This window comes from Heptranchias perlo, chromosome 3, assembly GCF_035084215.1.
Source record: "Heptranchias perlo isolate sHepPer1 chromosome 3, sHepPer1.hap1, whole genome shotgun sequence".
NCBI lineage: Eukaryota > Metazoa > Chordata > Chondrichthyes > Hexanchiformes > Hexanchidae > Heptranchias > Heptranchias perlo.
In genome coordinates this window covers 115,578,985-115,606,097 of record NC_090327.1, presented here as the reverse complement: position 1 = coordinate 115,606,097, position 27,113 = coordinate 115,578,985, and the positions used below count along the sequence as shown (strand labels likewise).

At 43.7% G+C, this 27,113-nt stretch overlaps 1 protein-coding gene across 2 annotated transcripts in view; it reads right to left on the bottom strand.

Annotated features, from left to right (window-relative positions):
* Nucleotides 1-27,113, bottom strand: part of oxr1a (oxidation resistance 1a) — a 701,118-nt gene that overhangs the window by 251,630 nt on the left and 422,375 nt on the right. For both annotated transcript variants that reach the window (XM_067981541.1, XM_067981543.1), the window contains exon 4: nucleotides 2,316-2,398. In XM_067981541.1, coding sequence (XP_067837642.1) covers nucleotides 2,316-2,398 — 83 coding nt within the window. The remainder of the gene's footprint in view (nucleotides 1-2,315; nucleotides 2,399-27,113) is intronic.

Genomic DNA, 27,113 nt, shown 5'->3' with positions numbered 1-27,113 from the left:
AGCTGATTTAGTTTTGTCCATGACTGAAGTTGATTATAATAGAAAAATACCCCATCCTTACTTGGGCATATAATCGCCATTCTTTCAACCTAACTGGGTCAAAATCTTGAAATTCCCTTCCTAACACCATTGTGGGATTGCCAGAAGGACTGCAATGAAGGGCCACCACCTACCTTCTCAGGGCAACTAGGGATGGACAATAAATTCAGCCTTGGCAGCACTGCCCACATCCCAAGAAGTAAAAATGTTCGTAGAGACCACATTTTGTCACTAAATCAGATTGACATCTAATGAAAATGCTTCAAGCCCGCTATATGTTTGTACAGGTGTTGTGGGAAGGATTTTTTGCATGCTGGGCCAGAAATCGCTCGGAGCGGCAAGGCAAAGGTCACCTCCGCTTCTGCGAATTAAATTAATATAACTTACTGCGGGCTCTGTGGCGTTGAATTGCTTGAATTTGAACTTTAAAAAAATTGTGCGCTATCAACCCAATCTCTGAGCAGCGAGAGTTGCCGCCGCTGGAAAATGTCTGAGAGAGAGATGAAGACACGCCCACAAAATCTGTCCGGAAGAGAAGTCACGTCCACAGATTCAGACTGCATTGCTCAAACAGGCAAGCAGACTTCATTCATTGAAATTTAATATTCTGTATGTAATTGTAAATAAAAATTTTAATTTTTTTTATTAAAACCAAAGAAATTAAATAAAAGAGACTCCACATTTTTAAAAGTTAATTTTTAGTTGTCTGGCAGTCATTAAGACTTACCGAGCTGTTAAAACTTAGTTTAAATTTGTATTTTTAAGCATACTTGTTTGGTGGTGTAATTAGTTACTTTACAGCTGGGCAGATAAGCAAGTTGGCGCTTTTTCAATGATTTCTCTGATTACAGGGTGCGATGTCCCTTTAATTCAAAGCTGTCGTATTGCCGGCGAACCACTAGGAGTGAGTTCCGGATTTCCGTGTTTCACTGCGCGTGTACGAACGCCGGAACTTGCTCCCTCAATTCGCTACTCGCGATGGAGAGCGCTGATTAACTCCTCCGCTACATCCAGAGCGATTTCTGCCCCATTGGCACCAGGAGGCAACGATGGCTCAGTTGGCTTGAGCCTGAAATGGGACACAAACTTTCAAACTGTGACCCAAGGCTAAAAAAACACAATCAGGCCCTACAAACTTTATACAGGACAGTATATACAAGGGGGCAGTTACTGGGCTGCAAATCTAACCAAGTTCAGGTAACAACTGGGTTTATTCTTCATTTGCTGATAGCAAAGCAACATAGGACTGCTCTTCAGCCCAATCAAACTCCATATAGAATAAAATCAGATAGACACAACATATAAATGCACACTCTTATACATATAGGGATCTATTTAGACAGCTTTATACTGGTGACTGAATTGACTCATGGTTCCAAAACACAAAACCGGGGAAGGGGGAAATACATTGCACCAGATGACCCAGGGGATAGATACAAAATAAAAACATTTTAAGTAAACTACTTGGAACATCAAACCACTCATTATCTGATTAACTCCTGGGCCTCCCACAGATCTTAGTAAAATTGCTGCTTTAATTCAATTGAGAAGCTCTGGTAAAAATGAATAACTCCTTAACTAACTTCCATCATAAATGTCACATGCAGCTGTTGCAACACTTTTGTGAGGGCAAATAGTTCTAAAATATTTCTTAAAAATGCAAACCCATTAAGAGAGAGTTTGCCCCAGCATGCCAGACTATGTAGGAACTAACCTGCACATGTCTGCCATGCTGTGGGTTTCCCTTGTGTTGTTACTGTATTAACAGAAATTAGATTTTCTTTTAAGTACCAACTGGAGGTTGTTGGAATATAATCGTTTGTAGATTGCTTAACAAGAAAAACACTGTTAGGGAAAGGGAGCCTCTGAGGATCTCACCCGCCATCTGAGATTCACACATCACTTTTCCATAATCATCTCCTAACCTGACTGCAGCTTACCACAGGGTCATTTCAAGAGCACTCCACAGACACAAAACAGGCTCCATTTTCTGCAAGTACTGGAAATTGGAGGTCGGCTGCACAGGAAGGTCAATCCCAAGTGCCAGGGCACCATGGTTTGCAGTTGAGGCTTAGGGGGACCCTGCAACACAGTGATGACACTGGATAGGGAGCTAGTTGGTGGTTTGGTGGGGGGGGGGGAAAGAGGAGGGGCTAATAGATTTGTGACTTAAATTGTTCCCCCCCCCCCCCAATTAAATGGGTCTCCCCAAAGAATGTGAAGGAGCCTCAAGGAACCTGCACAACCAGCCAGCTCCTGATCTCGCTCTCACTCACCGTGTATTCAGTGGTCCCCTTGGGCTTCTGGAAAGACATCCGCCGCGCATCCTTCTTCTCCTGGGGCTTTTTCTGGCCGGTATCTGAAAGCAGACGAGGTAAGGTGCGCGTTAGTTCCATGCTGTCTCTCTCTCTCTCTCTCTCTCCCCCCCGCCCCGGCTTGCTGGCAAGGCTCTTGAACCCGGCTCGGCTGAGGGACAAGCTCATTTGTCTCCTCGCTCACACTCACACAAGCAGCGCCTCTAGTTCCAGCATAATAATAATAATAATAATAATAAAAATGACACTTTCCTTCTCCCAGTCTCTTCTTCACTGGGGACCTCAGTTTGGATCGTCAACCAGACACAAAAAAACAAACAAATACACATGAGTCAGCGTTCAAGGAGCTCGATCAATGTTGAAGAGTTTGCAGGGTTTCACACGTCAGGAGAGGTTTACTTTAATACCAATACACAATTCATCTGAATCCATTCTGCATCCGCAAGCTGCTTTTCCAATAGGGACCGCGCATTCCTATGCTTAACCCTTACACCACTGAACTTCAGCCTGCCTGTGCTGAGCATGTACTCTGCCACATGAGGGCATTTTAGATGCTTTTAAAAAGAGCTGCAGTAACCCATCGCTCCTTTTGTCACCCAATGCCATGTCCTGTGCTGAGGTGCAGCTTTGATTTAGAAAAGGCCCCCTACGTTCCCAAGGCACCATATGAGCTGAAGCAAAAGCAAAAATACTGCAGATGCTGGAAATCTGAAGTAAAAACAGAAAATGCTGGCAACAGTCAGCAGGTCAGGCAGCATCTGTGGAGAGAGAAACAGAGTTAGCGTTTCAGGTCGGCGACCGTTCATCAGAACTGGACGTTCTGACGGAAGGACGTGGGCCTGAAACATGAATTCTGTTTCAGCCTCACCAGCTGAGTATTCTGTTTTTATATCATATAAGCTGACATTCAGTCATCTATAAAAGAAAAAAGAAAATTCCCACAACTAGAGGAATTAAAAAACAAACAAACAATCTAAACTGATAATTTATCCCCTTCTGAGAGATGCTTTCCACTAGTGTTTTGCAAACAAAGAAAAGGTTCAACAATGTATAATATGATGCAAAGTATGCCACTTAAAGACAACACAATTGTGATGACAATGGCACACATGGCTTGTCTTCATGACTGATAAGTTGTGCCTAATGAACCTAGTTGAATTTTCTGAGGAGGTTACTAAATGTGTTAGATAAGGGAGTGTCTATGGATGTTATTTATATGGACTTCCAGAAGGTTCCATATGAGAGACTATTAATAAAAATGAGAGCGCATGGAATTGGAAGGCAACCTATTGACTTGGGTAGGGAACTCATTAGGAGATAGGAGACAGAGAGTATGGATAATGGGTATGTACTCAAATTGGCAGGATGTGACCAGTGGTGTCCCACATGGATCTGTACTGGGGCCTCAGCTTTTCACTATATTAATAAATGACTTAGATGAATGAATAGAGAGCCATGTATCCAAGTTCTCTGATGACACCAAGTTATGTGGCACAGTAAATAGTTTAGCTGGGAGTAGAAAGTTGCAAAGGGACATTGATCGATTAAGTGAGTGGGCAAAACATGTTCAATGTGGGGAAGTTTGAGATCCCAAGAAAGATAGTTCAGAGTATTTCCTAAATTGGGAGAAGCTAAGAACTGTGGAAGAATGGAGAGATTTAGGGATCAACGTACAGAAATCACTGAAAAGCTAGTTGGCAGGTACAAAAAATAATTAAAGAGACTAATGGAATGTTGACTTGTATCTCAAGAGGGCTGGAATACAAAAGTTATGTTACAGTTATATAAAGCTCTGGTTAGACCCCATTTAGAGTACTGAATTCAGTTCTGGGCACCGCAACTCAGGAAGGATATATTGGCCTCGAAGGGGTGCAGTGCAGATTAACCAGAATAATTACTGGGTTAAAAGGGTTAAGTTTTGAGGACAGGTTGCACAGACTAGGCTTATATTCCCTTGAATATAGAAGATTAAGGGATGATCTAATTGAGGATTTATTAGGCTAGATAGAGAGAAACTATTTCCTCTGGTGGAGAAGTCCAGAACAAGGAGGAATAACCTTAAAATTAGAGCTAGGCCATTCAGGGACGATGTCAGGGAGCACTTCTTCATACAAAGGGTAGTGGAAATCTGGAACACTCTTCCCCTAAAAAGTTGTTGAGGCTGGGGGTCAATTGAAAATTCCAGGACTGAGATCTGATCGTTTTTTTTTAGTTAAGGGTATTCAAGGTTACAGAACGAAGGCAGGTAGATGGAGTCAAGATAAAGATCAGCCATGATCTAACTGAATGGCTCGAGGGGCTGAATGGCCCACTCCTATTCCTTTCTGTGCCCCTTTTTTGGGAGATTCTCTGCTCATAAAACGTGATTATGGTTAATAAGTAATCATTTTATTTGGTCTAGCTGCAACATTTAATTCTGGAAACCAAAAGGCAATTATCAGAGGATAAAGAGTTAAGTCTGAAGAGAATGAACGAATGAGCTTGATGACATGTACTGTTGTACTGATGTCAAATGGCTGACACAAAGACTAAAGTTTGTCATGGTTATACTAGATCCAAAAAGGGCCCATCATGGGAAAACCTCACATACCAAAGGATATAAATAGTTTGTGCATGGTGATTATTGAGCAAATCCTTTCCTTCGAATTTTATTTATAAAAAAGATTTCCAGAGAAAAAGGGATTCAACCTTTCAATACATCCTGCACACAGATCCTTTTTGGCAAGGCTGTTGTCATGACTAACTTTTCATTAAGCATTAGCTACTGGGTGCAACTGGAAGAGGCAGGCAACAACAGTGACCATTAGATGTCAGTATGACTGTACTTAGAGGTGTGTGATTGACTACAAGACACTGTCTGCCCAAACAGATCCCTTTAATGAGAAAACAGTAATGAGGAAATCATTTGGATTCGGACTAAGAGGCACATGCACGAAACAATTATTTCAGTGAATCTTTCACCCTGTAGTGTTTTTATTTAATAAACTATGTAAAAACTCATTCCCTGCGGTATGAATTCTTGTTCTCTCGTCAATGGATAGCACTTTAGTATAAATGAGACAGACTGGAGTCAAAGCACTGCTAACGGCAAAAGACCTTCTGTGATGGTGCAAGCAACTGCTGGCTGCCCTGGTGACCTTAGAACAAGAGTACACAGTGTCTACTGGTTCGCTCAAAACTTTCAACAACTGGTAGGAATTGCAGGTCGCAGTCTGTTTAATAAACAAGAGAGAGAGAAAATATATATATAGGGACTGAGGGCTAGGGTGGAGGAGGCTTGGTTCATCGGGCAAGGGGGAGGAGGGAAACAATAGAGTTTGCTGAATGAAGGGTCTCTATTTTGGTAAGTAAGAAGTTCATGAGCTCCTCACGCTTGTTGTAGGTAAGGGTGTAGGAGACAGTTGGTGGTGGAGAAAAGAAGCTGGGGGTTATTTTTGCTCACCACCTACAGTGGTGGGTGATTTTGGCAGAAGAGAATGAAGCTCGGTAGACCTTGATGTAGTCCAGCCAGATCTGGTGATGGATGGCTAAGTCGGTTTTGCACCAGATACTTTCAAATCTGCATCCTTTGGACTTAAGGAAGCAAAGATGGGAGGCTGTACTAGGGAGAGGGGGTGACGGTTTTGTTGGGGACAAGGGCATCAGATGGAGTGGTTAGGCACAAGAGGTATTGTGGCAAACGAGGGCCAAAGGCTAGGCAGTTGAGAGTTTGAAAGTGCAGCCGTAAGGGACTTGGGGGGAGGCGGGGGGGGGAAGAGAAAGTGTTTTCCAGGGGTGGACACAGAGCTAAGAGGGGTTGGACATGATAGGGGGTTGTGGGTGGTGAGTGATACGAGGAAGTAACTGGAGATGACCTAGTCACTGATTGGGACGACAGGAGTGGGGAGGTCACAGGAGATGGTGAGGTCAAAGGGGTGGATGGGAGAATTTTATATGGAGGCAGAGGTTCAGGGAGGTTAGGAGGCAAGGAACATAGAAATTGAAATCGAGAAACAATTGTCGGTGCAAAGGCTGAGAAAGGATATCTCGGGAAGAAACTAGAGGTGCAGCTTTGGGAGGAGTTAGGCTGACAACAAAGATTTTAAAGGATAGTTGAGAGGGGTGGAACAGGCTGAGGTGTTTGAAGGAAGAGAAGGTGCCAGAGGAGTACAGGGAGAGACAAACTGTGACTTGGTGACAAGGGCTACTTTGGTGGTTTGAGCAGGGCAGGTGGTTGAAAATGTAGCCAGATGGGGAGGCTTCAGTTAAAGGGCAAGATGTTGCCACCTACAAAGCCAGGACAGAAATGCAATCATCCACACTAAGGTCATTGATGGTAAGAGCTTTGTTTGTGAGTGAACAGACATTTTGGAGGGAAATGTGGAGAGGGCAGTGATTGTTGATCCACTGATATAGTCCAGAGTCCAAGGTGGTAGTGGTGGGTGGGGTGAGTGGGGCATGAAGCAGGTTGGGAAGTTTAGCCCCAAGCAGGCATACTGGGTGGGAACATTGGTGAAGCAGGAGGATGTGACAGTTGGGTTGCTGTTTTAAGGAGGTAGCAAGAGGAGCCTCAATGGATCTTTCAGAGAATGCCAAGAGAGCCAGGGGGTAGTAGTGGTTTATTCAAGGGGGTTCAAGCATGAGACAGCAGCTGGAGATTAAGAAAGCAGAAGAGTAGTGGTGGTTTGGGGTAGGGGGGCAAAATAAAAGATGACATAGCTGGGTGACAGAAGGGAAGGTGAGAGGAAAGAAGAGCCCCAAGGGAAAAAAGGGAGATAGAAGTAATGGGCTCAGCAGCCAAAATGCACGCACGAACAAACATAAAAGGGTTACATAGGTATGCAAAGATTAGATGAGATATGCTGTGGTCATAAACAGAGGATAGACAGAAAATGATATGAAACAGTCCAAAGTTAAAGTCTGGGGCCCTGTGGTGGGATGAGTCAACTGGTAGACACAGGATCAGTGCAGATGAGGGAGCTTGTTCGAGGAACAGCTGTAAGGCAGCGAGGAGCTAATAAAATTGGGAGTAGCAGCAGAAGCTTGAGAAGCTGGCCCAACCCAGTCTAATGAAGAGTGATGGAGGAGTACTGAAGGACGAGTGGAGAAGAGCAGAGCCAGCATGAAGAAAACTAATAGCAGCACAGGAAAGATCATTCAGCAGCATGGGAGTAGCATCCTGAATAGGATGGGAACCAGAAGAGAGATGGTTCAAACATCATGTTAATTGGCAATAACACCCAGCATCTGCTTTAACCAGGAGATACTAATTCAGTTGCAGCATGCACCCAGCTAGTTTTTGAAAAACAGAAACAGCTGCTTGTCCTAGCAGGAGATCCCTGATGGTGCCACACATCACAGACATCTAGCTCATGGCTGCTAGCTTGCATTCTTTGACACCTGTCTGATATTAATTTCAAAATGAAACATCCTTCCACAAAACATGTGTAATTTGTTTCGCAGAGTTCAAAAGGGTTACTGGGCATCAAACCAGATGACAACTTTGCATTCCAAGCTACCAAAACACTAGCTTCCCCTAGAGAATTGTTGACTCAAATGTGTTTTAAAAATTCCATACCATTGGCCTAATTTAAACATTGTAAATGAAATTTTAATAGAGACTTTCACGATCTAAAATGGGAGTCTCCTGAGGTTGTTTTCCGTATTAAGTATAATTACTGATAGACGTACTGAAATGATTTTAAATGCAGCTGTACAAGGGGGTACAGTAGCTGTGAACTGTAGGGGGTTTGGATGGGAGAGTAGAGTGTATCCCTTGCGGAATTAGTTTGCAGAGATGCCGTATCCCCTTCAACCCTCCATATTTATGCTGGCACTTTTCTCCATCCACTCAATTCAACCTGCTACTTCTCCCTCTCCCCCCAGTTCAAACTGGAATTCTTCTCCCTCTCAAAATCCCTCTGCCCTGCTATTGCTGCTGGAAGTGATGGACTGAAAAGAATTCCTGCCCACAGTGGTGTTCAATTGTAGGGAGGTGGGGGGGGGGAAAGAGTGCATCTGTGAAGAAGGGAGGGGAAGAAGTGCCTCTGAAGCAGAAAGAGCAATAACTATGCTAGGTTTTGGGAGAGCTGGGTCTATGGAAAACCAAAATGTATTTTTCTCTTTTTTTTAAAAAAATGTAAAAATCTAGCAATTGTGAAGTGTGTCTAAAATTAACTAGAATGCATAACTTTTGATGTGAAACTTCAACATTTTCTGGAGACATGTCCCCAGAGCCTCCCCCATCACAGGAATGCATTACCAGTACAAACATGGGATAGAGGAAGAGCAATTGGAAGGAGTGTGCACAATTGGAAATTTGCTGCCAAGGCTCTTGACTAGAATGACCCTGTGATCAATAAAACACCATGTGTGAATCCCCTATTTGCACTGAATAAGAAAACTAAAACTGTTTACTCACAATAATAAATCATCTTCTGCCACTGGGAGAAAGAAGTCTTATGGCTCATTATCTCATTCTCAATTGGCAAATACGGAGTAATTTTCAATAAAATTGAGCAATGTCCCTTCCTTTTTAAATTAAAAGCAATAATGCCCCTTTTCATTGTTGATTCCAAGACACTGGAAAATGCACCAAATCAAGAGTCAAAAATTAACATTTTCTGGAGGGAAGGCATAACATTTGACACCCCTATAAAATAAATCTTATGCTTTTCAGGCTTTCAAGAGCTTATATTTGTCTTCCTCTACTATGAATGAATGAAGTAATGCTAGGTATACCTCTGGTCAAGATACAAGACTGTGTTCAACTGCACTTATTTTCACAAGTTATAGGCTCATTCAGGGCAGTTTTTGAGCGGTCAGCTTTTTCGAAACAGTTTGTCCGCTTTTGCTGTTTTTTTTTATGATGACAAGTATACTTAATTTATATCATCCTTCAAAATTATGGTTAATGATTTACTGTTACCACTGGTATTTATCTATTATGAATTTGTACTTAATTTATTATTGCAATATTCCCATTCTGTTGCATATGTTGTGACCATCCACTTTAGACCTGGGAAAGATAGATCAGAGTATTTTCTAAATGGTGAGAAGTTAAGAACTGTGGAGGGGCACAGAGATTTAGGGGTCCAAGTACAGAAATCACTAAAAATTAGTGGACAGGAACAAAAAATAATTAAAAAGGCTAATGGAATGTTGCCCTTTATCTCGAGGGGGCTGGAATACAAAGGGGTGGAAGTAATGTTCCAGTTATAAAAAGCTCTGGGTTAGACCCCATTTAGAGTACTGCGTTCAGTTCTGAACACTGCACCTCAGGAAGGATATATTGGCCTTGGATGGGGTGCAGGGCAGATTCACCAGAATGATACCGGTGCTAAAAGGGTTAAATTAGGAAGATAGGTTGCTTGGCTTGTATTCCCTTGAGTATAGAAGAATAAGGGGTGATCTAATTGGGGTGTTTAAGATGATTAAAAGGAGTTGATAGGGTAGATAGAGAGAAACTATTTTTTCTGGTGGGTGAGTCCAGAACAAGGGGGCATAACCTTAAAATTAGAGCTGATGTCAGAAAGCACTTCTTCACACAAAGGGTAGTGGAAATCTGGAACTCTCTTCCCCCAAAAAGCTGTTGTGGCTAGGTTAATTGAAAATTTCAAAATTGAGATGGCTAGATTTTTATTAGGCAAGGGTATTAAGGGTTACGGAACCAAGGCGGGTAGATGGAGTTAAGCTACAGATCAACCAACTGAACGGCGGAACCGGCTCGAGGGGCTGAATGGCCTACTCCTGTTTTTATGATGTTGCCCCTTTATTTATATTTTTGCTTGTGTTTCTCCCGCAGCTCTTCATATGTTGTAGTTAGCGATATACAATTCTAAAAATAAAAGTTTACAAGAACTCACTCCCACAGACCAATCTACCCCGTTACAGACTCTACCTCACCCTGTTAATCACCTTCTACACAACTTGTACAATCTACCCGGTCATGGGCTTACCCATGTAATTTTCAGAGGGGAATTCTCCCCTTCCCCCCCCCACCCCCAAACCTCCCACTTTATCCCCTTATCTTTGGAATACTCCCTGATCTCCAAGCTAATCAAGCAAAATGTCAGAATATCTATCCATTCTTAGATCTGTATTATTCAACCCTTTAATTGCTCCCCTCCCTCACACCCACCCCCACTTCAGAAACACAGAACCATCATGACCCATGGAGTACTTGGCCATCTAAGTCTATCCCGAGGAAGAAAGTTTCCTCCAATCTCTAGTCTCACTTCAAGCTCGTTACTTTTAATCCTGTCCCCTCTAATTCTGCACTCACAGCGTAAGTAAAATAGGCTGCTTACATCTTCATCTTACATGCCTCTGAGCATTTTATAGGCACAGAAAATGATCAGAGACAAGAACTTCTTGTTGTCTTTTTGATATCAGTTTTACGCATTGAGACAGACTGATTGGTGTACTTTAAGACTGCAATTTACTGTGTGCACATATCACATTTAATTTACCTCCATTAGAATCTACTGTGCATTGAGCAACATAAGGCAAGACATATTGGACCAGATTTTGCTGAAGTGGGGCATCTCGTGGCGTGCCCGGTTAGTTAGGCTTGTTCGTGGACGTTTAGGTTTAAAACATTTTTGCCCACAAAGTTACTGGAAGTGCAAGCCGATAATAGCACAGCGAGGGTAACAGGGACCTTAGTGAACAGGGGAAAACAGTGTATCTCCTTCATCAATGAGATTTAAGGATTGAGAAATAAATAGAGTAAGAACTGAGAATTAGAGTGGGTAAATTCATTGTCAAATCAGGTACAGAAAGAGATATAAAAAGAGAGGGAAAGAAAGATTGGATCAAAAAAAGAGAGCAAAGAGACAAAAGTAAGAAAAAATTTAAAAATTTGACATTTTTAAAATCTCCTACAACAATTCACAACCTGAAGGAATGAGTCTCCACATTTATAACTTTCTGGGCAGGAGAGGTTGATTGGCTGTCATTAAAAATCACATTGTTAAAAGGGTACTTACGCTGTTAATTACAAGACTTAACTTTGTGTGGCGAGTTTAATGGGAATTAATGTGCAAATGCAACAATTTCATGAAAATCATGGAGAGGTAACGGCAGAGCGGCACAAATCATCCAGCAACTTGTGGCGATTCGCAATTCACAGGGTAGCTCTTCCTCGTTACAAGTTGCTGGCCAATTTGTGCATTAATAACGGTGAGTGTCGTTCATGCCGCTGTCATTTTTTCAGCAAAATTTAGCCCATTATATGTTACAGTCTAAGCTGCTAAGCAAGATCCCCAATTAGCAGAATAATTTGGTTACTGTTCTCAAGACTTCCTTTGTTACAAAATGACTGGTATCATTAGCTATTAGATAATATGCATCAAAAGTTCTTCTTACAAACATGTACCAGATGATAAAAATTTGCACCTTATGTTCTTTAATGAAATGCAACTGCAGAGAAGTACCTGCAGTAAAAAGCTATGTGCCTGATGTTACAATTATCAGTACGAACAATGTAAAGTAACCAGATATTTAAATATGCAGAGAGCAGAGCAGACTGTTTCTGCGACAGAAAAATTATGAGTTCAGTTAGTGGGCCACTTTTGCAAAAGAAAGTCCTTTACACTAACATTTTTGGCCAGACAAACACAGATTACAAATCTACTATGAATGATTGCAGATGACCTTTCAGTTTGTGCACAGTGAGCATATGGAAGTGGAGCTCCACATTTTTTAATTGGTGTGCTCCTATCCTAGGATTCAGCTGCTTTATTAGTGGGAGTCTTAAGTACATGATCACAAGATAGCTACGGATGAAGGCCATTTGGCCCATTTTATTCATCCACTCAAAGATTCTAAAGTCCCACCATTTCAGTATCCAATTGTTTCTTAAAAGGTTCCAGGTTTTCGCCTCCAAGACTCTACCTGGAAATCTATTCGACACAGTGATCATTCTTTGTGTGAAGAAGAATTTTCTGACATCAGTCTTAAATTGACTTTTTATTAGTTTGAATCTATGCCCCTTTGTCCTACTCTCATTATTTAACTTAAGTGATATTCGAGGTTGCAGAAAAGTCCATGTTTCTCCAATCTTTCCTTATAACTTAGACCGTTGACATTAGTGTTCAGCCTTGTGGCTCTTTGCACTGCTTCTAGTGCTTGTATGTCTCTCGTGTCTTATTGACCAGAACCGGACATAAGACTCAAGAGCACCATACAGTTTGGTCACAACTTCCTCTGACTTATATTCTAATGTTTTGGCTACATTGTTCATCATTCTCTTGGCACAGAAGATTACAGCAATGAAAATATTAAATCAATTTGGAATTCACCATTCTGCTTAAGTGGCTGTGATCCTTTCGACCTGTATACCTTTCTCAACACCCAGTACAAGGCACAGACCAGCACTTACTGCTGAATGTATAAAAATAAAAGCGACACACAAGAGGGAACCAAGTAAACATAATGGGCTGGAAATTGCTTTAAAAAGAACAGTGAGCTCAACAGCGCTCACTGTTGGTAATGGCAAAATCGAGAAGCAAGTTCTGGCATTCGTACATGCGCAGTCAAACATGGAAATCTGGAACTTGTTCCTCCTGGTTCGCCGGCGATATGACAGCTTCAAATTAAAGGGATATCGCCAGAATCAGTGGAATCAATGGACCAGCTCCAACTTGCTCTTCTGCCCAGTTGGAAAGTAATTGTCACCACAAGACAGGTACGCTTAAAAATATCAGATCTAAACTAAGTTTTAACAACGTGCTAAGTCTTAATGACTGCCAAACAACTAAAAATTAACTTTTAAAAATATGGAGTCTCATTACTCATTTTAATAGTTTTTGGTCATTTACCTTTTCCTTCTGTCTCTTATTTAATTTGATTATTTCTTACCCTCTCTTTTTTTTTTGCTGTCTATAACTATTTTCACAAATGTATTTAATGTTGCACCTTTCACTTCCTGGATTTTATGTTCCAGCCTGCAGAAACTGTTCACAGCTAGTCAAAAATGCTGCAATCGGATTGGTCGAGGGGAGAGAGTGATCCTCTCGTTTCTCCCATGGGTACTAGCTTCGCCGGAGCTAACGCTGGGCTCTTCTCCGCTTCCTATTAGAGGAAGTGCACGCGGTAAAGACCGCGGTAAGTTGGTGGGTTAGTATAAATCTATGGAGCGGCAAGGACTGTCGGTTCGAAAATATTAAATCAATTTGGAATGGTGAATTCCAAATTGATTTAATATTTTCATTGCTGTAATCTTCTGTGCCAAGAGAATGATGAACAATGTAGCCAAAACATTAGAATATAAGTCAGAGGAAGTTGTGACCAAACTGTATGGTGCTCTTGAGTCTTATGTCCGGTTCTGGTCAATAAGACACGAGAGACATACAAGCACTAGAAGCAGTGCAAAGAGCCACAAGGCTGAACACTAATGTCAACGGTCTAAGTTATAAGATTGGAGAAACATGGACTTTTCTGCAACCTCGAATATCTGGGAACAATTTCTGGGCCTGATTTTTTTTTATAAAATGCACTTCTTCCTTTCCTCCCTCATTTCCCAATTCTGTTAGACCATCATGCACAGTTAACCACCTCAACTGCAACTTACCACAATTCATACCACTAATTGCAACATTCAGATAATTATAGAGTCAAATGAACGAAGTCTGCATTTACACAGTAGGTTAAAGTAGAATGCAGGAAACCTAGTGAAGTAGAGCCTGGTGTCACTAGTGACAGCAGCAATATAAACAGTGCAAGTTGACATTTTTTCCTCTGGTCACTCAGCCCACCCTTACAGCTTTCCACTTTGTGGACTGTACAGGCTTTCACCCTGGGGAAGATCCATTGGCCAAAAATGATCTGTGATTTTCAAACACCTGCCCATGACTCTAGTACTTGCTGCTGGTGCTGTGGAACATGTAAATGGGCTGGATTTCACAGCACCGGGAGCTCCAGAAGATTACAGACTCACTCCAACCTGAACCATGCGCGCACAATGATAGTTATTAAAATAGACAAGGTGCATCGCATGAGCCACTTCACATAACTGGTTAGGCCTGTTGGATAAATATAATCATACTGAACCACCCCTGCTAAATTTTCTCTTCCTCAGATCACCCCTGAATGGCCTAGCTCTAATTTTGAGGTTATGCCCCCTTGTTCCAGGTTCCCCACCAGAGGACAGAGTTTCTCTCTATCTACTCTATGACTCTATCCTATCAAATTTTTTAATTAAACATCTCAATTAGATCACCCCTTCATTTTCTATATTCAAGGGAATACAAACCTAGTCTATGCAACCTGTCCTTATAATTTAACCCTTTTAGCCCCGGTATCATTCTGGTGAATCTGAGCTGCACCCCCTCCAAGGCCAATATATCCTTCCTGAGGTGTGGTGCTCAGAACTGAACGTAGTTCTCTAAATGGGGTCTAACCAGAGCTTTATATAACTAAGTTCCAGCCCTCTTGAGATAAAGGCTAACATTCCATTAGTCCTTTTAATTATTTTTTTCCCCATCCACCAGCTTTTAGTGATTACTGCATGTGGACCCCTAAATATCTCTGCTCCTCCACAGTTCCTAGCTTCTCACCGAGTGGTTAGGATCTGGAATGCACTGCCCGAAGGAGCGGTGGAGGCAGATTCAATCATGGCCTTCAAAAGGGAACTGGATAAGTACTTGAAAGGAAAAAAATTGCAGTGCTACAGGGATAGGGCTGGGGAGTGGGACTAGCTGGATTGCTCTTGCATAGAGCTGGCGTGAACTTGATGGGCCAAATGGCCTCATTCCGTGCTGTAACCTTTCTATGATTTTGAAAATGATCTATCTTTCTTAGGTCCAAAGTGGATGACCTCATACATTGAACTCCATCTGCCACAGTTTTGCCCATTCACTTAAACTATCAATGATCCTTTGCAACTTTCTGCTCCCATCTACACTACTTCCTATGGCACCTAACTTAATAACAGATAAATAATCAGAACAAATGCCTAAAAGCTAGACAGTTTAAATAACTGTTAGCTAACAGGGCAGCACAGCTGGGGCCTGTCGCACGCACATCCTGTGCCATGTGGGAACTCCAGAATATTTCATGTGTCCTGGAAAACCATATGTGCAGGAAGTGCCGCCAACTGCTCGAGTTCGAGCTCAGAGTTTGAGCTTGAGGGGCAGCTGGCCTCACTAGAGTGCATTCAGGAAGCTGAGAGTTTCGCAGATAGCATGTTTCAGGAGGTGGTCACCGGCAGCTACAGAGAGGTCAGTTGGAGAGGGAGCGGGTGACCACCAGGCAGACTGGGAGGAACAGGCAGGCAGTGCAGGAATCCCCTGGGAGTGTGGCACTCACAAACCGGTATTCAGTGTTGAACACCAGTAAGTGTGTTGACACCGTGGGAGAGGGCAGTCAACAGCAAATCCACGACACCGTGGGAGACTCTGCTGCACATGGGAATGAAAGAAATGCAGTTGTTACAGGGGATTTGATAGTCAGGGGAATAGACAGGCGTTTCTGCAACTGCCGAAGTGAGTCCCACATGGTGTGTTGCCTCCCTGGTGCCAAGGTAAAGCACATAGATTCACAGAATGGTTACAGCACGGAAGGAGGCCATTCGGCCCATCAAGTCCGTGCCAGCTCTCTGCAAGAGCAATCCAGCTAGTCCCACTCCCCCTCCCTATCCCTGTAGCCCTGCAAATTTTTTTCTCCAAGTACTTATCCAATTCCCTTTTGAAGGCCACGATTGAATCAGACAGTGCATTCCAGATCCTGGGAATAAAGCCCAGGATCCCACATGCTTTCTTACCCTCTTTCTCAACCTGCCCTGCCACCTTCATAGATTTGTGCACATATACCCCCAGATCTCTCTGTTCCTGCACCCTTTAGTTTATATTGCCTCTCCATTTCTCTCTATCTTACCTACCAAAATGTATCATTTTGCACTTCTCTGCATTAAATTTCACCTGCCACGTGTCCGCCCATTCCACCAGCCTGTCTATATCCTCTTGAAGTCTATCACTATCCTCCTCACTGTTCACTACACTTCCAAGTTTTGTGTCATCTGCAAATTTTGAAATTGTGCCCTGTACACCCAGGTCATTAATATATAAAAAAATAGTGGCCCTTGTACCGAGCCCTGGGGAACACCACTGTATATCTCCCTCCAGTCCGAAAAACAACCGTTCACCACTACTTTGTTTCCTGCGACTTAGCCAATTCCACATCCATGCTGCCACTACCCCCTTTATTCCATTGGCTTCAACTTTGATAACAAGCCTATTATGCGGCACTTTACCAAAAGCCTTTTGGAAGTCCATATACACCACATCAACCCTTTCTGTTACCTCATCAAAAGACTCAATCAAGTTAGTTAAACATGATTTGCCTTTAACAAATCCGTGCTGGCTTTCCTTAATTAATCCACACTTGTCCAAGTGACTGTTAATTTTGTCCCAGATTATCGTTTCTAGTAGTTTCCCCACCACCAAGATTAAACTGACATCACTGAGAGGGTACACAACATTTTGAGGGAGGAAGGGAAACAGTCAGAAATCATGGTCCATGTGGGAATCAATGACATAGGAAGGAAAAGGGTTGAGGTCCTGCAGTCAGAGTTTCAGGAGCTAGGGAGGAAGTTAAAAAACAGGACCTTAAAAGGTAGTAATCTCAGGATTACTCCCAGTGCCACGCGCTAGTAAGTATAGGAATAGTAGGATAAGACAGGTTAATGCGTGGCTGGAGCAATGATGCAGGAGGGAGGGCTTCAGATTCCTGGGGCACTGGGACCAGTTCTGGGGCAGGAGGGATCTGTTCAAGATGGACAGGTTGCACCTCAACAGAGCTGGGACCAATATTCTTGCGGGGAGGTTAACTAATGCTGTGGGGGATGGTTTAAACTAATTTAGCAGGGGGATGGGCACTGGGATGAAACATTGTACACCTTGTTTCTCCTTGCTAGAGGACTGGGAGAGACAGAGTAAAGAATAGTTCAGAAACAGGAGGGATCAGACAGGGGGCAAATGTGAGGCAGTCTAAGATGAGATTGGAGTGCATGTGTGTAAATAATGTGCAGTGTGGTAAATAAGGTTGGTGAGCTGCAGGCTCAAGTTGCCATATGGGACTATGATATAATGGCAATAATAGAGACTTAGCTCAAAGAAGGGGAGGATTGGGAACGTAATATTCCTGGCTACAAAGTATTTGAGAAAGATAGGGAAGGAAAGAAAGGAGGGGGTGGCAGTATTGATCAAAGAAACTATTATAGCACTGGAAAGGGATGATGTAGTTGAGAGGTCAAAGACAGAATCTATTTGGTTAGAATTAAGCAACAATAGAGGAGCAATTACGTTACTGGGTGTATACTAATTGTGGGAAGGAGATAGAAGAGCAAATTTTTAGGCAAATTACAGAAAGATGCAAAAACTATTGAGTAGTGATAATGGGGGACTTCAATTCATATTAAACTGGGACAGTAACAGTGTAAAGGGCAAAAAGGGGGAGGAATTTCTGAAATGTGCTCAAGAAAACTTTCTGGATTAATGTGTTTTCAGCCCAGCCAGGAAGGAAACAGTGCTGGATCTAGTTCTGGGGAATGAAGTGCAGCGGGTGGTGCAAGTTTCAGTGGGGGAGCATTTGGGGAGAAGAGGATGCTGCCATTGTTGCAGTAAAAGGAGGAGATAGTAGTGATATTGGATAGGATAAAAAGATAAAGAGGAGGTACTTAAAAGATTGGCAGTACTCGAAGTAGAAAAGTCACCCGGTCCAAATGGGATGCATCCTAGGTTACTGAGGGAAGTAAGGGAAGAAATTGCAGAGGCTCTGGCCACAATCTTCCAATCTTCCTTAGATATGGGGAAGGTGCTGGAGGACTGCAAATGGGGAGAGGGATAAACTCGGAAATTGCAGGCCAGTCGGCCTAACATCATTGGTGGGGAATCTTTTAGAAACAATAATCCGGGACAAAATTAATTGGCACTTGTAAAAGTATGGGCTAACAAATTAAAGTCAGCATGGCTATGTTAATGGAAAATCGTGTTTGGCTAACTTAATTTAGTTCTTTGATGAAGTAACGGAGAGGGTTAATGAGGATAGTGCGGTTGATGTGTATATGGGCTTTCAAAAGGCATTTGATAAAGTCCACATAATAGATTTGTTCGCAAAATTAAAGCCCATGGGTTTGACAGCGTGGATACAAAATTGGCTACGCAACAGAAAGCAGAGAGTAGTGGTGAATGGTTGTTTTTCAGACTGTTGGGAAGTGTACAATGGTGTCCCCCAGAGGCCAGTATTAGGACCATTGCTCTTTTTGATATATATTAATGACCTGGACTTGGGTATGGAGGGTACAATTTCAAAACTTGCAGATGACATGAAACTCGGAAATGTAGTAAACAATGTGGAGGATAGTAACAGACTTCAAGAGGGCATAGACAGACTGGTGAAATGGGCAGACACATGGCAGGTGAAATTTAATGCAGAGAAGTGTGAAGTGATACATTTTGGTAGGAAGAATGAGGAGAGGCAAAATAAACGAAATGGTACAATTTTAAAGGGGGTGCTGGAACAGAGAGACCTGGGGGTGCACATACACACATGTTTGAAGGTGGCAGGTCAAGTTGAGAAGGCTGTTAAAAAAGCATATGGGATCCTGGGCTTTATTAATAGAGGCATAGAGTACAAAAGCAAGGAAATTATGCTCAACCTTTATAAAACACTGGTTAGGCCTCAGCTGGAGTACTGTGTACAATTCTGGGCACCACACTTTAGGAAGGATATCAAGGCCATAGAGAGAGATTTACTAGAATGGTGCTAGGGATGAGGGACTTTAGTTTAATGGAGAGACGGAAGAAGCTGGGGTTGTTCTCCTTAGAGCAGAGAGGGTTAAGGGGAGATTTGATAGAGATGTTCAAAATCACGAACGGTTTTGATAGAGTAAATAAGAAAAAAACTGTTTCCAGTGGCAGAAGGGTCAGTAACCAGAGGACACAGATTTAAGGTGATCGACAAAAGAGCCAGAGGCGACATAAGGGAACATTTTTTTACGCAGCGAGTTATGATCTGGAATGCACTGCCTGAAAGGGTGGTGGAAGCAGATTCAATAGTAACTTTCAAAAGGGAATTGGATAAATAATTGAAGGGAAAAAATTTACAGGGCTATGGGGAAAGAGCAGGGGAGTGGAACTAATTGGATAGCTCTTTCAAAGAGCCAGTACAGGCATGAAGGGCCGAATGGCCTCCTCATGTGCTGTACCTACTATGATATGCTATGATGAATGATGTTAGGGGAGCAGCTTGGTGGTTTGGAATTTAATGCTGCCGTTATTTTGCAGGTACTGGTTTGACACTAGTACCTGCTTTAGATCAGTGCAAACTGATCAGTAGCGCAGTCACAGGGCAAGATTTTAGCTCCGAGCCAGGAACCCAGCCAGTGCGTAGATATTCGCATGGGAAACCCAGAAGTCAAGCGAGTGTGTCGCATTCCGCGATCACAACTCAATTGAAGTTAAGAATTTGTGCCTTCGGGTTTCCCATGCACTAGGCAGCCAGATTGACAGGCTGGTTGCATGTCAGGATGGAGGGCGAAAGAGAAAGGAGGGGTGGGGTGGGGTGGGGGACGGTGTATGGGGGTCCACCATCAAAGCAGAACGGGGTGGAGGGGGGGGTCTATCATCAAAAGGGGGCGGGGTGTAGTTAACCAATCGCGGGTTCCGATCACGCCGGGTGAGCTTCTTGGGCCTGGGTGAAGCAGTGCAATAAAAGGCACTCACCTCTTGGATCTGGCCCTTCTCACCTGCTTTCAACTCACATGAATCACAAGCAATGGGAAACCCACCCCTTAAAGTATCGGTCTGTCGGCTTTAAGTGGTGTTGGGACTTCCTGGGTTTCTGTTGTGTGCGCACATCCTAACGCGCCTGGGTTAATCACGGAAGTGGGCGCCTTAGAGCCAGGATGTGGTCCCGCTGACGAATTCAACTATTTTTGCTACCCACCCGTTCTTGGGGGTTAAATTTACCCCCATATTGTCAGCTCTTGGTACTACCTCTGAATAGGTGCACTAGTTTTTTTACTTTCTCTGTCAATTTTCTCGTTTTCTGCAATCTGGAAGATGTTACATCTTACTTGGGTATGATTTCATAAGCATCAGTTATCCTCCAGGAGTTTGGTCAAGTGCCCTTTCTTCACGTGTAAGCCTAGGCGGAAAGGGCCAGCAGGCTATTCAACCACAGCAGGGTGGGAAAGGTGTTCACAAAAGGCGCACACAGTGCTTTTACAGGAAACATATCAGTGCAAAGACCAAGGAAAACAATGGGTCATCTTGGCTGCCAGTGTGGCAAAATTCACTAATTTTACCTTCAACTGTGGCTCAGTGTGTAGCTCTCTCACCTCCAAGTCAGAATGTTGTGGGTTCAAGTTTCACTCCAGAGACTTCAGCAGGTAATCCAGACTGACACCTTCAGTGCAGTTGAGGGACAGCTGCACTGTCGGAAATGCTGTCAATCAGATGAGATGTTAAACCGAGGTCCTGCCTGCCCTCTCAGGTGGACGTAAAAGATCCCATGTCACTATTCAAAGAAGAGCAGGGGAGTTCTCCCCGGTGTCCTGTCCTCAACCAACATCACTAAAACAGATTATCTGGTCATTATCTCATTGTTGTTAGTGGGACCTTGCTGTGCGCAAATTAGCTGCCGCATTTCCTACATTTCAAAAGTACTTAATCAGCTGTGAAGTGCTTCGAGACATCCCGAGATTATGAAAGTTGCTATATATTAAATTCATTGCATTTTCTTTCTTTAATTCTTCCATCCATGAGACACCCCAGCTACAGACACTGCCAACTGAAGTTCAATATAAAAGCTGCTTTTATATTGACCTTCAGCTACTCACTCTTAGGCAACTCGGGCATTAGAGGAACATTTTGTACATACACGTGTAGATGTCTGCTCACTCTTTTTGGAAAGCGGGTAAAATAGCTGACAGAACTGTCCTCCCTTAACTAATATTAAAAATGTAAAAGCAGTCTAAGATGAGGCAGAGGATAAAAAGGTTGACAGTAGGTTTTTGAAGACAGAGGGGACAACCACAGCTTTGACCGAGCCAGGAGGGGACAGTTTGATGATGACAATGATTGTGGGACTGAGAAGGGGAAATTGGGTGGTCAGGAGCTGGGACGGGAGGGCATCAAGTGGTGGGCTTGATGGGTGAGATAAGTGTAGTGACAGTGAAAGAGGTGTGGGAGAGACTGTGGAAAATGGGTGGGGTGCCCGAAAGGGGAGAGTGTGCGAGGTCAGAGGATGCAGAGGCAACAGAACCAGAAAACAAACTCCCAGGCTTTGATGAAAGGTTTTCAAATGCAAAAGCATTTCAGAGAACTTCAGCATCCAGTGTCACTCAAGATTTTTTTTCAAAAAGATATAAAATATTGAAAAGCACAATTCAAAAAAAAGCGTCAATGAAGTTGACCTCAGTCACGAAGCCTGTAGTACCACTTATACAAAATGCTATGCAGGCTTGATCAGTACAAAGTAAAGTTCTGTTCAGTTCAGACACCCATAGATGTAAACCCATATTGGAAATCCAAAAACTGAAACAGAAAATGAACAGCAACGCTGTCTATATCTGCAAAGGAGAAAAGACAGATTGACATTTCAGATGGAAACCTTTAATCAAAACTGGGCAGTTCTGATGAAGGGCTACACCTGAAAAATGTCCTTGGTGACAGTCCTGCTGTGCACTTAGTTTCTTTTCACCACTCTTCTCTCCCCCATATTAGAAACCCAGAACAGTTCCAATTTGCCTGAATTTGGATGTTGTGCTTCTGCTCATTGCACAAAACCACTTTTCCTACCATTGTGGCATAGTGAAGAGCCAGTCTGTCAGAGAGACACTCACAGGCGCTGACTCACAGTTTGTGGTGTTCGCAAACCTATCCGTCAACAAAGCACGTCAACTGGCAGGGAGGAAGGTCACAGATAGTCATGCCCATATACACACAAAACACTAACACAGAAACTGGCACGTCACTCAAAAAAAAGTGTCACGATTGTAAAAAAGAACAAGCAAGTTGCACACTGTAAACTGAAATTACAGGATACAAGGCTACCTCTCAGCACTCATCTAAGTGAGCAGCGCAGGACTGTAATTGGAAATGTGAACAATTTTAAAACAGCAATCAATTAAAAAAAAATTGAACTGCAGCAGAAGATAGAGAGCTCTAATATGGCATTGGTAGTATCACTGCAGGATAGTTATTTCTGAAAAATACCGTGCCAGTTAAAATAAGGAGTCACTTTAGCCCCTTTGATCACACTGCCTTCCCGCCATGTCCCGAAATTAACCTGGTCTTTGGAGCAGCCAAGCAGGACACCCACAGGAAGTAAGCGGGGTCCTACTTTAAATATGCAGATCGGTTCCAATGATGTCATCAGGACCTTTCAAGCAGAGGCCTTAGCGGGGGAGCAGTGTCTGGTGTTCGTTCCCATGAAATAAAACAAATGGCTTCAGGAAAACCATGGGGGAAGACTTCCTCTGTACACAATGTATAACTAAATCGTAAAATTATTTACAATTCTGTTACACAAAACACACAGATGAAACTTCCCCCTCTCAAATTCTGAGCTATCTACAGTGCAACTCTCTCATTATCCAGTAATTTGCATTAAGTGACTTGGAATTAACAGGAGTATATTGTATTCGTTTGAATATTTAAAGTACAGATTTCGGAGAACAGGACCGTTTATCACCTCACTCCCATCTCCCAACAACCAGGCTTAGATTAAGAACTTGCCTTGTGAGTGCTCGCTGAATCTATAAATCGACTGTGGTTTCTCTCATTAACCCTCAAGAATATGCTGAACTTGCAGTTTACTAATCGGTGAGCAACCAGGAGTGCACCTCCATAATAAATATGGGTCTTTCAGAAAACCCTCTGCTCATCACTCAGAGGTTAACAATTCAAGCCAATTGTGGAAGTTAGCCGCTAACGAAACTGAATGAGAAACATCCTTATGACCATTCCCTATACTTACCAGAACACAAGTCTATATAATCAAACTAGAGCGGTCAATTAATCGCAGATTACTTCAGCAAGTGTTTCTCCTGGTGTAGAATGATTGCCTCTTGTGCTGTAAGATTCTATTCGGCCCGTCAGGCTTGTGCCGGCTCTTTGAAAGAGCTGTCCAATTTATTCCCACACCCCAGCTTTTTCCCCAAAACCCTGCACATTTGTCCTCTTCAAGTACACGTCCAATTGCCTTTTGAAAGTTCCTATGGAATCTGTTTCCACCATTCTTTCTAGATCTTAACAGCCCCCTGTGTAAAAAATAATTCTCATTTCCCCTCTAGTTCTTTTGCCAATTATTTTAAACCCATGACCTCTGGTTACCGTCCCACTTGCCAGAAGAAACAGTTTCTCCCTACTTGCTCTATCAAAACCCCACATAATTTTGAATACCTCTATTATGGGTCCCCGTAACCTTCTCTGCTCCAAGAAGAACAATCCCAGCTTTTACAATCTCGCCACGTAACTGAAGACCCTCATCCCTGGTAAACCTCCTCTGTACCCTCTCCAAGGCCTTGACATCCTTCCTAAAGTGTGATGCCCAGAATTGTACACAGTACTCCAACTGAGGCCTAACCAGTGATTTGTGAAGGTTTAGCATGACTTCCTTGTTTTTGTATTTAATGTTCCTTTTACAAAGCCAAGTATCTCATACACTTTATTATTAAGTGTAGAGAGCCTCGGTGACCTCCCTGATATATCAGCGTACTGCGAACTGTTAGATGTTGCTGATGTCACCTGTTGCAGCCTGAAAGGCACCTGTGGCTAAATGTTGAGTGGGACAGTGACCATTACAGCCACACGGCAGTGCTGTCCCTGCCCTGGTTTGAGGCTGCAGTTGTGGTTGTAGCAGCTGACATAGCTCAGTAACAGTCTCCTTGGTAAAGCGAAGGCGCCTTGTACACTGCCCCTCACTGAAGTTGAGGTCGGAGAATTGGTCCCTGAAGACCCTCTGTGAATATTGCCTCCTGCTGAGTGCCCTCCTCCTCCCTTTAGCAGCTTGTCCTGCTTTGTGGTGTGTTCCTTGCTGCTCCCAATCGTGCTCTATTCCCAAAGGCAACTTTACCACACCACCCACATTTGGAGCCAAACAATTTGGGGGCAAACAGCAACAGCACTACAAAAGCAGCCAAACCTCTAAGTAGACAAAGTGATCTCTGAAGAGGGCTAGAATTCAGCAAAAAAATACCTAGAAGTCAAACAGTAGCCAGAAGTAGTGAACCAGCAACTAACCTGCAAGTCCTGCATGATGTCTTTAAATAGCGCTGGCGAGGGGGCCTTCGTGCCAGTTAGCGTCCCGTTGTGCTGAGTGAGGTCAGCACGCGGTGGCTGAACAGCTGGTGTGGTCCAAGACGCTGAGCCTGTCCTGCACACAGCACATGACCCTCACCTGCATAATTTTCTGGCTGCTTTAAATCCTGCCGGCGTGCGCTCCTGACGGGTGCGCTACCTCCTACAGGAAATGGCGGGCTGCGCACTTCCGGTGCATGCACATCGATCCCGCCATTTTGGGTCCTTAGGTGGCCGCATAGCACCTGAAAAACGTGCACTGCGCGGCCCAATTTCTAGGCCATTACTTTTACCAAAAGCTGGGAATTACAGTGAAACCTGTAAATTAGGCTCACCTAAAGGACTTGCATCAGGTGTCCTTTATTTGCAGGTGTCCTTATTTTCAAAATGGTCATTGTACGTACAGTAAACTGGATGAGCCGAATATCCCGGGATTGGCTGTAGCTCCCGCAGCGTTCCTTCTTTTTTTCGCCCTCACCTGGGATCGTGACTAATTCTGGAGCCCTGCCAGCAGGATGTGATTGCAGTTCATTTTCTGTTTGTTGGGTTTCACAGTTCATTGCCATCCCAGGGTCCTTTTCCATTGAGGGAGGGATGTCCTGATCCTGGGATCTGCTACGTTGGCAGTCTGCACAGGGTGAGGTGGCTGCTGTAGGGCCGGTGTGACTGGGAGATCCCATCCAAATTGGGAGGGGGTGGAATTAATGTCCTACAGACCCCTGCCCGGGATCCCCTCCCTCTGTGTGCTGCAGCTGCTAATATTTGAAGTGCTGAGAGGTGGGTAGGTGGCTGTTAGCAGATCATCTAGGGTTGCCAACTCCTGAAGGTTTGAATAAGTGACATTCTGATCACATGACATTTGACCATGTGATGGCTGATCATGACATCTGATCACCTGATCAAATATTTATCCCATTTCCCTTTGAAATGAAGTTTAGTCTCTACCTCAATAGCCACATGGGTGAAGGATCCCATGGTCTAATAGCTCTTAGTTCAAAAATCTTCCTCCTCCCTTCCCCTTTGTTTCTTCCAGTGAGAATCCTTGTTTTCCGTTCCCTAGTTCCCCACCAATGGAAATAATCTTTCACTATTTAGTCACAGTAAGGTCCCCAGGTTTCACTCACCCCTTTGCTGGCTGCTCCTCTCTCAGTGCATCTCCCACTCTTTGCAGGAATTACTGGGCCCCATGCCCATCCCATTTTTCCCTCTTCCCCAGTCTCCCTGTCACCCCAGCTCCTATTCCCCAGTCTCGCCCCTCTCCCTCTCTTCCCCCCCCCCCCCCTCACTCTCGAGTCCCCCAATTTCAGAGCCCCCAACACCGCCCCCACCCCCCAGATTTCCAACGCCCTCCTCCCCCAAGCCAGTTGTGGCTCTCTGCGGGTGACGGTTCTGAGCAGCAGCCGGTGACTGTCTCCATGGAAAATGATTCTGTTTAAAATTAATGCAGTTTAACCTGGTTCTGGCTCCCGACGTCAAGCTAACAGTGAGTAATTATTTACAGTACCTCACGTGTCTGCTGTTCATGTGGGCACACTGCGGCGGGAAATTTAAACCGCTGACCTCCCGCGGGGGCTGCTGGAGGCAGCGCTCACGATAGGAACCCCCGATTCTGGGAAACTCCCGGTAATTCGGGGCGGGTTAGGAACCCTAAGCTCATCAGTACCTGACCTACTGGTGGAGTGAGATGTGATGTTGCTCGCTGCAGTGCCCTGGCTTTTGTGGAATGGGGAGTTCTTTACCCAGCATCCATGGCGGCAGAGAAACCGCTCTATCCCTGGGACAGAGCCGTGCAAGTATTCAATCCCAGAGAAACCGCTCTATCCCTGGGACAGAGCCGTGCAAGTATTCAATCCCAGAGAAACCGCTCTATCCCTGGGACAGAGCCGTGCAAGTATTCAATCCCAGAGAAACCGCTCTATCCCTGGGACTGAGCCGTGCAAGTATTCAATCCCAGAGATAGAGCGGTTTCTCTGTCGTTATGGATGCTGGGTTAAGAGAACTCCATTGCACAAAAGCCGTTTCTTTCACCCACTGCTGACCTGTGTGTCCTGTGTTTTAAGTTGTAAACGGAGTTGGTTCATTGAAGGCTGTCCGTTATTCGTAATTTGCGAGTCGCCATGGTTTCAAGGTGCAGCCGTATCTGTTACAATGTAAGTTATTTGGGACTGTCAGTAAGTGTCTGTTTTTTTGCAGGTGTTCGTTTGTACAGGTTTCGCTGTACATAAAGAGTAACTTTCCATTACTTTTCCATTAGTTTTCAGGTAAGAGCTTTTTGAGTGCCTCTGATCTTTGTAGAATGCTATAAATTCTAACATGTATAACCACCAATGCTCCTTGTACTAATTTATCCAGCTGATAATCAACCTTTGTTCTGGCAGACAAAGCACTCCCTGCTAACAGTAAAGACAAGGTCAAAACAGACACCAATACAACCAATATGGCAACCAGGAACAAGGAAAGTAAAGCTGACACG